Source organism: Parasteatoda tepidariorum, chromosome 8 (assembly GCF_982258835.1).
Source record: "Parasteatoda tepidariorum strain Cologne lab strain chromosome 8, Ptep-v5.0, whole genome shotgun sequence".
NCBI classification, from domain to species: domain Eukaryota; kingdom Metazoa; phylum Arthropoda; class Arachnida; order Araneae; family Theridiidae; genus Parasteatoda; species Parasteatoda tepidariorum.
The window spans coordinates 30,981,239-30,993,541 of NC_141762.1; the positions used below are offsets into that span (position 1 = coordinate 30,981,239).

Here is a 12,303-nt window from a genome sequence, read left to right on the forward strand (position 1 = left end):
AGATGGCGACAGCTGCTTACGGAATCAGAAGCTTTGCCGGAAAGCGACGCTTCAACTCTGATCATCGGATGTTTTCGCGTTTTCCGTCAAAGCAAGTTTTCTTCAGAGTTGTAAAATTCTCATGGAGCGCCGTTGCTTGGCCTTCTCGTCTAGCGATTGGTCGCTATGATAGGATTGCTTCTGATTTTTGGCCTCTGGATTATGCTGGGAGAAGGTTAGTGACTTTATGTTTACGTGGATGCTACAGCTTTATTTAACATTTTAATTCATAAATTACTTTTTCTCAACACATTTTCTTCTTAAATTTAATGCTAATACAAATTTGTTTAAAATAATTGCTTGAGTAAAAGGAGCAATATAAATAACGCTAAAATAATTGTAAGTTCCTTAAAAAAATATAATGCAATGTTAAAGTAAAAGCTGATTCAAATTGATATCTTTATTTCTTTTAATACAATACTTTTATTTATAATACAATTATTTTTTTTTAATACAGAGAATAAAATTATTTTCTCCGAAATTATTTCCGTTTTATTTTATGCTTTACAACAAAACTAAAATCATGTAAAGCAATGAAACGAAATACATTTAGAAATAGTGTTTTGGATTGAAATTATGTCAAAGAAATTTATACTAAGAAAAATGTAGTATTGAATTTTATATTTTATTCAACATAAATGTTTGTGTACATTAAATAACGCGTACATATTTATTTATTTTTTGACCTGAGAAAATAAGTAAAAGAATTCCGTAATTTAATATAACTTTTAACATTTTATAATTTAATATAACTTTTAAAACATGAGCATTGGGCCCGTTTTTATGGATGTGCTGTAGAGGATACCTAGATAAACAGACAATTTTTAAGCAAAAATAATTATATAATGAAATTATATTTATGATAAAAGGAATTATAATAGGGAAACGCCTTGTCACATCAAAAAATGTAATTCATGATCGGGATATACGTTTTTTTCCACATTTCATTCAATGTTTATGATTCATGCTTAAAACCAGTAAAAATTTCGTTGCTTTTTTTAATTTTGATTTGGTCCAAATATTTGGCACTTTCTATGCATTAATTTAATGCTTCGATCTTATATTGCGAATTTCAAATCTGGGCGAATAAAAAGTAATAAGGATAATTTTTTTTTGGGGGGGGGGGGGTTCGTAATAGATTTGCCTATTGTTAATTTTTATGTGAGTTCATGACTTTACCTCAAATAATAGAAAAATTGTGTTTTTAATTAATAAATATCGATTAATTATAGCAGCATTGATGTATAATATAGATATCCGTTTCAAAATAAGAAAATAAAATGCAAGATTCTTAATCATTCGAAAAACTAACGTTCTCATTAGTTTGTGAACATTAAAAATTACTTAGTTGTTTACGGCAGAGTTGTTTTTTTACCTTGCTAATAAGTCAAATAAGGCAATATGAAATGAATGCGCAGTTCGTAGGATTACGCAGGTGATTATACATTAAAAAAGGAAAATAAAAAAAGTATTAAAACTGAATTGCTTGTCAAAAATGATTAACTCGAATAACATGGGTTGATCTCGTTTTAGAATTTGAACTTGTTTTAAGAGTTGTAATAAAGTTGATTTTAGATATATTGTTGGTGGATTAAAATTACAGCACGTTTTAAGACGAATAATAAGACGAAGAACATTATTTAATCACGTAATCACTTTTCTATATGTATGAAAGTGAAAGTCTGTATGTTTGTTAGCTGATAACTCGAGAACGAGAGTAGAGAGTTATTTTTTTTCCAGCTTGCAAATTTTTATAGTGTGGTTTGTAAACAATTGTCCGTTTTCGACGTCATTTAGTTCAGGTGCAATAATAAAAATACGAAAATCCATTCTTGAAAATTATTGCAATCGAGCCATCTTCTGAATGGCTTCATTGATTCGTACGGTGCTTTTTTGTTGCAGTTTATAATTTTTTGAATCATTGCGATATATTTCATTTCTCTTTCTTGAGTTTTTCACGTGCACCATGGAAAAGTCCCGCAGTGGACTGATCGTTGAGACACGGTTCCCAGCAGATAACCGAAGTCAAGCATCACTGGCTGCGGTCAGTGTGCGGGTGGTTGACCCGTTGGATTAGTCTGCGTAGGGACCGAGAGTGTGTGGTATTGGTCCTCGTTAAACTGCTCTACCGTATAGTGCTCGACTTCGCGTGCAGGTCGTCGGGCTACCGAAGCAGGAGTGCCATCCCCTCTGCAGAGGATCAAAATTGTGATGGTATGTCTTCGGATCATCATCAGGGATGTTTCCCAGACCGTCGCCAATAGCCCATTGTGCAGCTCTAGTGCGACGCAAATAAAATACCATACCACCATGGAAAAAATGTTTTTTCTTTGTTTCAACGTACGCTGTCATGGACACAGCATCATTACAAATTATTTAAAAAATCGAAAAAGACGAAATCTCGGAAAAAAATATTCATAAAGTTCGTTAATCTAACGAAGCGCTAAAGTAAAACCGCGTGATAGAAACAAATATTCAGCCTAATATAAGTTATCAAAAATTTAAGAAATACTATAGTTAACCTTCATCACCAATTTTAAACGGTAAGTATGCTTCGCGCAAAAGGTACTTTAGTTTTAAGGCGTTTAAATTCTTAAAATTTTAGCACTTAAAACTTTTTGTTACCGACTATTATTAACAAATAATTGTCAACATATTTTTCTAAAAATGAAATTTTAATTATCAAACTTTAGATTATTATCCTTTAAATGAAGCCAGGTTTTGTTTTACAAAGGTAACCGGTTACCGATAATATAAATAGGTGCATCAAATATGACAATATCGCATAGTGATAATTACTGAATACGATGCTAAATTTTATTTGGGTGACAAAAATATTGTCAAATGTAGAGATAATAGAAATGATTTTAATTGGGTTAAATGTTCATATTTTTTACTAAGGCCGGCCAGGTGGCAGAGTGGTTAGCGTGCGTGACTGCGAAGCCAATGGCTGCGGGTTCGAATCCCGCTCTGGGCATGGATGTTTCTCTCTCCGTGTTGTCTTCTGATGTGTGAATGTATGAATGTGGCCCATCTTATGAATGGGTATTTGTGGCAGTGTGGCGTGGGTAATGTTGCTTGCCTCCGTGACTTTAGTTCACAAGTGCCCACTGGGTAACGATAAATTAGCATCTTACGGCATCTTCTAAGGCGAAGAAAGAAAGTTCAGTTCCTGCCGTTATTAAAAGAAAAATATTTTTTACAATGCATCACGATATTGAAATGTGTACCTATCAGTAATGGGTACTGATGTTTGTGTGGGTGTCAACTCGAAGTACAAACGCCAACGCGATGTCCTTATTTCGAGAGGTTGGGCATCAACAACGGATAGGTGCCTCGACCGGGCATATGAATATTCACAATTAAGACTTAGATGAGTTATGTCTCAATTCTTGGGTTCTCTTGTCTAGGCTTAAAAAAAAAGTCCATTAAAAAAGTTACAAAAGTTCATTTTAATTAAAGATTAAAATGATTAATTAAATATTAATAATGTAAAACCTCTTCAACTTGGTTATGCTGTCTTTAAGTTCTTGAAAAGCAAAACAAAGGTTCTTTTCCTAGCAAAAATTATATAAGTTTAAACTTATATATTTTCTTTGTTTTTAAATGTGCAGTTTCAACTGTAAACATACTTTAAATCAAATTGTTAAAATATTATAATCAAGTATTATGTAAAATAAATCATTTGTCAAAATATTTTTAATTTCTTCTAAAATTTTTTTAAACAGCTGGTTGCCGTCGGCGACCATAGTTGCGTAATAAATTTTTTTTCTTAAAATGAGAGTTCATTCTTAAGCTGTTGTCTCCATTTTAAAGTTAAGGAATTAATTCGATAATTTGAAGTTTTAGACTTAAATTTAAGATTTGTTGAGACATCGATACTGATTGTATTTTTATTAACTTATCTTAGTTTTTTGCTTGATGGGATAAATTCTTAGAAATTGATGGTGTATTTTTGGTGATTGTGGAATACTTTTTTTCAATACTATGGTCATTTACACATGCACTTGTCTGGTTTGTATAACGTTCGTCGTTATGTGATCAGGTTAGGCGTGTTTAAAATCTAACTCATTCACTTATGCCACTTAATTTTTTTTACTAAATATAACTTTAATTCTTTACTAATGTATTAATCATTAAAGACTTCTATTTGTTAATTTTTTTACTCTTCTTTCTTAATACTTGTAAGTTGAAAATGCATTTTGTTTCCTCTCGAGACCAGAGTTTTGAATAATGGCTAAAAAAAGGCAATGTTTATTAGAAATATGCAGCTCAGAAGAAAATAAATCAATAAAATATCTTTAAAAAGAAATCAATAAATTAAACTTGATTAAGTTTTTTACTTATTTACTTTAATTGTACAAAAAATGATAACTTTAACTGTTAATAATTTTTGCATTTTGTAGGATATTTTTATATGGAATAATTCTTCACATTTTATCAAGAAATAAAATTCACTGGACTTTCATTATAAGATATTTATATTGGATGAAACTGTACAAAAAATTATTTAAAGCAAATTTGTTACTTTTCGTATAACTTTGTTTGGCAATTAATTCGAATCAACTGTGATATCCAATTTAATTCTTACACAAACAATCACTTTGTAAAGTGTAAATAAAAAAAAATCAAGCTACGAAACTGTTCAATTAATACAGTGTACAATTAATATCAAGTACAATTATTATAATAAATAATGGACACTGGGTCTCAAGAGTACATTTAAAACCATAGATAAACACGTATACGAAGTAATGGCTTATAAAAAAAAACCCATCTTGCTTTTGAGATCCTCTTTTATTCTTTATCTGTTTTTATTTTTTGCCAATTTTTATTTTTTAGCAAATTAAGCAATGGTATTAAGTAAAATTGTCATGTTATGCTTTAACTCATTTTACATTATTTTTAAATTTTTATGATCAGCCGCATTTTAAAATTGTACAAAAGAGCATTTTTAGTGAAAAAAAATTATTTCTGCATAGTCAACAAGATGTCTCTATGTATTGTGCTGAAATTCAAGCTGAAATGTTCAAAATATTTCAAATCATTAATCTGGAAACAATACTTAGATATTTTTTGGTAAAAAAGTGCCCCTTTTTCTATAATGACGGCTTAGAATTATTTTGCTCACATAGAACAACTTTACCATTCTATCTAATGCAAATAAAATTCGAAAATATCGATTTTAATTTCATAAATAATAGTATTCAGAACAATTATACGCACGGAAAGGAAGAGTTTTCTTTCATCATGACCCATCTTCATTGTGTAATAATTCTCGGAGCGAAAAGATTTTGCACGTTATTAATTTGCTGAAACAAAATAATCCTTAAGATGAAGCAGATAGCGATCCAGTCGACATTTTTGAGAAAAATGGACATAAGCTATTCTTCCTTTTTGATCTTCATGTGTCATAGTGGCTCTTTCTGAGGCATGTAGGGGGGAGGCGGGTCTTGCAACGTGAAGCCTACTCTCAGCCAATCGTTACTCCGTTGCCATAATGATTGATTTCTCTCATGTTGGACGGTAGACAGCATGTTCCGGGTTCCTACTTTTAGAGCCAAACATCAGCTATGCAATACTATAGTGAAGTGCAGCACAGGTAAGACATAAAAGCAGCGTTGCGAAACGAGTGAGATTAATTGCACAACATTACCTAAATTATTTTATTTTTTTGGATAAAACCGCAATGAGGCTTATTCTAAAGAAACTATAAGGGGACTAAAACTCTTATAAATCTATTTCATTTTGTTCGTTTCCCTAATTCTTGCTTCATACTTTCCACATCCGATGACTCTTGCACTCAAGCCCTCATATGCATTATAACTATAGAATAGTTTTTGTTTGGATTATATCAGCCTATATTCTTTTCAAATTTCAATTAAATCAGTCTGTTAAATAGTTAAGGAGTTACGGATGAAATATGAAATTTCTTTTCATTATGAAAGTCAATGTATATTATTTCATATAAAATGATAAAAATACGATGATGTTCAAATTTTCCTAACAATAGGACCTGCAGCAAAAGTACTGTTAATGTAAAAATAATAGAAAATTGCTTAATATGGTTAAATGTTTATATTTTTCGCAATGCATAGTGAAATTAAAATTTGAAGTACTGTAAAAATACTGTTCTCTTATTTGAATTAAACAATTTTATTACTGCTTTTGACCGAACCAAAAATAATTACACTTATAAATGGATATAAACGCTACAGTTTTCTTAATTTAGATTAAATTAAATTTTTTTTTCTCCAGGTAAATTCAATTCATTAAATCGACATTTGCAAATGAAATCTCTAGCAATAATAAAATTCTCTCTTTGTATAAAATCACATGAAACTTCATTATAATATTGCAATAACATAAATTTCTAACCTGAAATTTTATTTTATTTTATAATCGTCGTTGAACAGCCGACCCAATCTTAAGTTTACGATTACCAACGTTCAACTCCGTAGCCTTGCAATTTTGAACCCAATTCAGAAGACAAGGGAACTTCAGGATCAAGTATTAGGAGAAATTTGCCTTATTGGACGATTGCTTTGCGGGAACTAACCCGCCTTTGCGTTAGATGGAGAGGAAAACCACAAAAATCTCCCGCGTGCTGCTAGACAGCAAGGAAGCTCTAACTCATTCATCTACCAATATTTATAATATATAATAGGCATTTACATAAAAATAAAAATTAAATAAAGTTTACTACTCATAATACTTAGCCAGTATATTTACTTTTTGCTTTTTCTAAAATCGGCTATGTTAATTACTCCAAAAACGTTAAATTTACTTTTAACCATTTCTGTATTAGCAATCCTAAAAATTTCGAAATGAATATTCCTGTGAACGTAACTGATGTTACAAGTAAACCATTGTCTCCATATTATATCCAAACCATTATTTTTAGTTGTAAATAATCCTACTTTATGGAGCATGCAAATGTTTTTTGGATACGTATTGACATTACATATTTTTCCTAGTTAAATTCTTTCTAATATTTCATCGTGTAATCACATTTCTTTGCTTGATAAATAAATAAAATTTACTATGAAAATTAAGTTTATTATAAAGTCAATTAATTAAGGACTAGAGCAATACTATATCCTATGCAGAGCTTATTTTCTGCTTTTAGACTGATTGTTGTATAATTTAAATGAAAATTTAATTAAATTGTTTTTAGTTTAAACATAATAAGAGTTCAAGAAAAATATAAAGCAATGACTTAATGCATATGAGATTTTATTTTCGTTTAAAAAAATCATAAAGGATATTTAACGAAGAAAAAGAAAACAATCCCATTTTGCATTGTCTTTTGTTAAGATGTCGAAATCATTATTTGCTTTTATTAACTATTCGAAGAAATTCATGAATTTTATTGTTTGGTTGTGAATAGTTATCTTTTTTTGTTTGTATGCAATGTACCCTTCCTTTGTTCAATATTTACCTGTTCTTTTAAAAATGAACTTAAAGAAATAGAAAAGAAACTTTTCTTAAAATGGAGATTTTTCTGCTTCTAAGCTATTAAGATTCCAAAAATTAAATATGCAAAAAATAAATTACTCATGCATTAAATTTTTGGAAAAAGTCAAAGAAAAGTACGATGAAAAATCTTTTAAGCATTCGTGGAAAAATATTTAAGATATACTGCATTTATATTGTTAAATTTTCTTATATTTGGAGTTTGAAAATGCTATTTTTAAACATTTGATTAATGCAAACTTTTTATTTTTATTTATGAGTAGAAATACAAAAGTAGCTTAAAAAAGAGGTAGTGCTTAAGAATTTTGTTTTTAGAGTGTAATTCAAATTAAAGCAATTTAAACTCTATATATATATATATATATATATATATATATATATATATATATATATATATATATATATATATATATATATATATATATATATATATATATATATATATATATATATATATATATATATATATATATATATATATATATATATATATATATATATATATATATATATATATATATCTTATGTATTTTTTTTTGGGTCATAATAAAATAACTAAAATTTTGAAAATGAGGAAAAACAATGCGTAGGTAAAGAAACTGATATACATTTAATTTATACCATTGTATCTAATTCTCTGCATTTCTTTCTTTAACGTTTTTCTTTTAAATATATTTTTTTTTAAACTAACACTTTAATTTTTCAAAAGTAAGTATTTTGCAATTTTCCAGGGTCATTCGGTAAATAACTGTTCTCAGTTTAAAAATATTCTCACTTTTGTTCGAGAATAAATATTATGTTCGTTTACTATAATTGTGAAAAACTAATATTTAAATTTATTGTAATATTCAATACACATTTAAAAAAAATAAAAAAAAATATTTAATTTTAAATTTATATAAGCAGAAAAACAAGCAATATTTATTTGCTCCAAACGGCTTTCCACAATAATATTCCAAACTATATGAGCAAATAGATAATTACAAAATTAGGAATGTTTGTTTTGAGAGAGGTGTTTACTTTAAAAATTCATATTTAAGATGCAAATTTATATTTAATACATATTAATGCATATTCATCAAAGAAATATTTGTCTTTGAAAAAGTTTTTAATTTAATAGCAAATATTATTCGAGTAATAGTTAATTACAAATTAATAATAGAGATGATTTTTACGAAATGTTCGCTAAACATGAATTATTCACAAACAGAATTTTATTCGTAATTAGATCTCTTATTAACAATATAAATTATGACTGTGTGAGATATTTTAACTATAAATAAAATGCTTTTCTACAAAATGTTCTCTTTAGTTATTTTATGCCTCATATAATTAGCATAATTTGTTCAGTAAGACGCAGTTTATTATCTATAAATTAGATTCGTATTAATTCATTTTGCATTTTCTAATTTGCACGTAGATTTAGTAATTTGCACTTTTCGCCTTAGTAATAAGTCTACTCAGAAGTTTCTTACTTTAATTTAATGTCATGAAATCTGAAATAAAGAAATTAATGCTCCTAATACTATTGCTGTTTAATAAAAATTTAGACAGAAATCATCTGAAACAAGTTAGTGTTGCTTAGAAATCAAACTTTTCAAATAGTGTTTTCAAAACGAAAACTTTATAGTTTCTATATTAGTATACTATTTTTTTAATATTTATTACAATATTAAAAAAAGAAAACAATTATATTTTTTGATCCTTCTTTTTTTCAGGAAAAATATGAAGAAAATTAAGGTTATTTTCAATGGGACAAAATGTCGATTTTTAAGAAATGTTATTTTCGAGCCTAAAAATTAATATACAAGTTTAAAAATTTTATGAAATCTGAAATAAAGACATTAATATCCATAAGAATAATATTGTCAAAAAAGAACATTTTCAAGCCCAAAACAATTAAAAGTTGTTTATAAATCAAAAACTTCAAATAGCGTTTTAAAAATAAAAACTTCATAGTTTGTATTATCATTATTTCGTTATTCTTCATATAATATTAAAAAAAAAAAGAACTAAATGTAATTTTATATCTTTCTTTTAGCAGAGAAAACATAAAAAAATGGAAAATCTATTTTCAACATGACAAAAAGTTAGTTATCTTCACATCTAAAAAATAATATATGAAGTTTATGAACAAAAATTTTATGAAATCCGAAATAAAGATTAGCTTTAATTATCCGAAATAAAGATTATCAAAAAAAAAAGAACTTTCTGAAGACCGAAAAAAGTTAGAGTGGTTTATAAATCACAATTTTCGAATAATATCAAACTTCAATATTAAAAAAAAACTAAAAGTAATTTTATATCTTTCTTTTATCAGGGAAAACATAAAAAAAAAGGAAAATCTATTTTCAACATAACAAAAAGTTAGTTATCTTTACATCTGAAAAATAAAATATGAAGTTTATGAATAAAAATTTTATGAAATACAAATAAAGATTAGCTATAATTATCCGAAATAAAGATTACCAAAAAAAAGAAGAACTTTTTGAAGACCGAAAAAAGTTAGAGTTGCTTATAAATCACAATTTTCGAATAATATCAAACTTCAGTATTAAAAAAAAAAAAAACTAAAGGTAATTTTATATCTTTTTTTTATCAGGGAAAACATAAAAAAAATGGAAAATCTTTTTTCAATATGACACAAAAATTTAGTTATTTTTGCATCTAAAAAATAATATGTGAATTTTATGTCTAAAAAATTTATGAAATCTGAAATAAAGAAATTAATATTCAAAATAATAACGTAGTTGTTTCATATTAATATAGACAGAGGATATTTTGGAGCCTGAAACAAGTCAGAGTTGTTTATAAATCAAAAACTTCAAATATCTTTTTTAAAATAAAAACTTCATAGTTCGTATTAACACTATTTCTTCATATTTATTACAATAGTAATAAAAAATTAATTTAATTTTTTTCCTTGTTTTTACTGAAAAGTATAAAAATTTAATGCTTTCAATGTGACAAAAAGTATAGTTATTTTCGCGTATAAAAAATTATATTGGTTAATTAAGTCTAAAAAGTGCGTTCTATTAGGTTAATTACTTTACTTATATAAATGTGATTAATATTACTAAGTAAAGCGTTAATTGTTACAGTTTCTGCCTTTGAAGTTACTTTAGTATCTTCATACTTAGCTAAATAAAAAAAAAATTTTGATTAGTAAATGGGTATAAAAAAGGGAAAAATATATACTTAATGAAGAGTTGGTGACGTGTAAGGAGGCAAAAAAAAGGTTTATGCCATTACTAGCATTTTTTATAACGCTTGTATTAAAAAAAAAGTAACTTAAGAAACATCAAAGGTTTTTAGTTTGATGTAATCCATTTTTGCTGCTTCAATCTTTTTGAATATTATTCATTAAATGATATTAATTAGAATTAAGTTTTTTTTTTGTTGAAGCGGTTAAAAAAATTATAAACGAGTTTCTCATAATCAGAATAGATGGACAATAAAAACTTCTGTTTCTAAAAAATATGTTTCGTAATTTTATTTGTTAGGTAAAATGGTTAGAAAGATTGTTTAAGTTGGGGTTCGTAAAACAATAATATTAATGGAGGTTTATCTGAATTATTTTCGCTTTATATAAACTGTAGGTAATATATTTATTTTATGTCCTTTTATTATTACTTTAACTACCTTTTTTCATACCACAAAGTATAACATAATTAATAATTAAAATTAATAACATATTTATACACGAACATATTTAAGTTAATCATTTTTAATTAGTATATGGAAACAAAACTTGGGTTCGAGGAATATTTCATCGTCATTTAAAATTAACTAATTCATTCTAACAATTGTTTTAATTCAAGTTTCTAACAATTGTCTTAAATAGTACTAATTAATAAACAGTGCATAATCTTGTTGATATATTAATAAGTAAGTTGTACAAAAACAATTTATGTTCGTAGTATTTTGTGGATGTATTCCACCTGATCGGCATTTATCGCATGCTATTAAAAGTGCCAACAAAAATATTGCAGTGCTAACAAAAATATTCCAAATAATTAATGATACATTAATTTTTGTTCATGTATCATTCATTTCAATTTATCTAATTTAACTTGAATCATCAGTCTATCTATCATCTATATATCTTATCTATCGAGATAGCTGCGGGAGGTTTTCCAGGTTTCTTATCAAACATAGCAAACATGGTCTCATGTTTCATCAAAAAATAAAATGTCCATTAAAGCAGTTTGTCACACTGTTTGATTCAAGAGTTTCTTTGTATTCTGGGTTAGGTTCAAATTACTACGTTACGCAGCAGTTCATTGACATAACAGTAAATATGATATGAAAAGCTGTTCAATGTCTATAATAAAATCAAGTGGGTCAAGGTTAAATTTTACCTATTCGCAATGCGGGCAGCCTGATTTTTGAACTTCGTTTGCAGCTGTTATGACACCACCGCCCTGTGTGTTCCAGTATAGGAGCTCTGAATTCATGGCTGTCCTCATTCGCTCATCGACATGATTTGTGTTGCTTTTCATCGGACGTGACTCGGGGCCTTGTGCCGGAGTGACCGAATTTCCCGTGACTCTGATTCTGTGCGTGGTTGCTGTCGTGATGGCGAATTTTCAGATATTTGCATATGGTCTGTTTCGCTTTAACAATAGTCCTTAACTTATCTGCAAGCTCTCTATTGTCATTAATGGTTGCAAAACTTGCCAAATTTTATGAACTTTATTGAATTTATAAGAGGAAAATGAGAAGCAAACTAACAAATACAAAGTTTATTTCTCGCCTTCGATTTCCTTTCATAAAGATATCTGGTCA

The 12,303-nt window shown here is 27.4% G+C and overlaps 1 protein-coding gene across 1 annotated transcript in view; it reads left to right on the forward strand.

Moving 5' to 3' along the window:
* Positions 1–55: 55 nt before the first annotated feature.
* LOC107441168 (uncharacterized) overlaps positions 56–12,303 on the forward strand; it is a 159,768-nt gene continuing 147,520 nt past the window's right edge. The window contains exon 1 of the mRNA XM_071181548.2: positions 56–214. Within this exon, the coding sequence (XP_071037649.1) occupies positions 166–214 (49 nt within the window). The 5' untranslated portion in view covers positions 56–165. The remainder of the gene's footprint in view (positions 215–12,303) is intronic.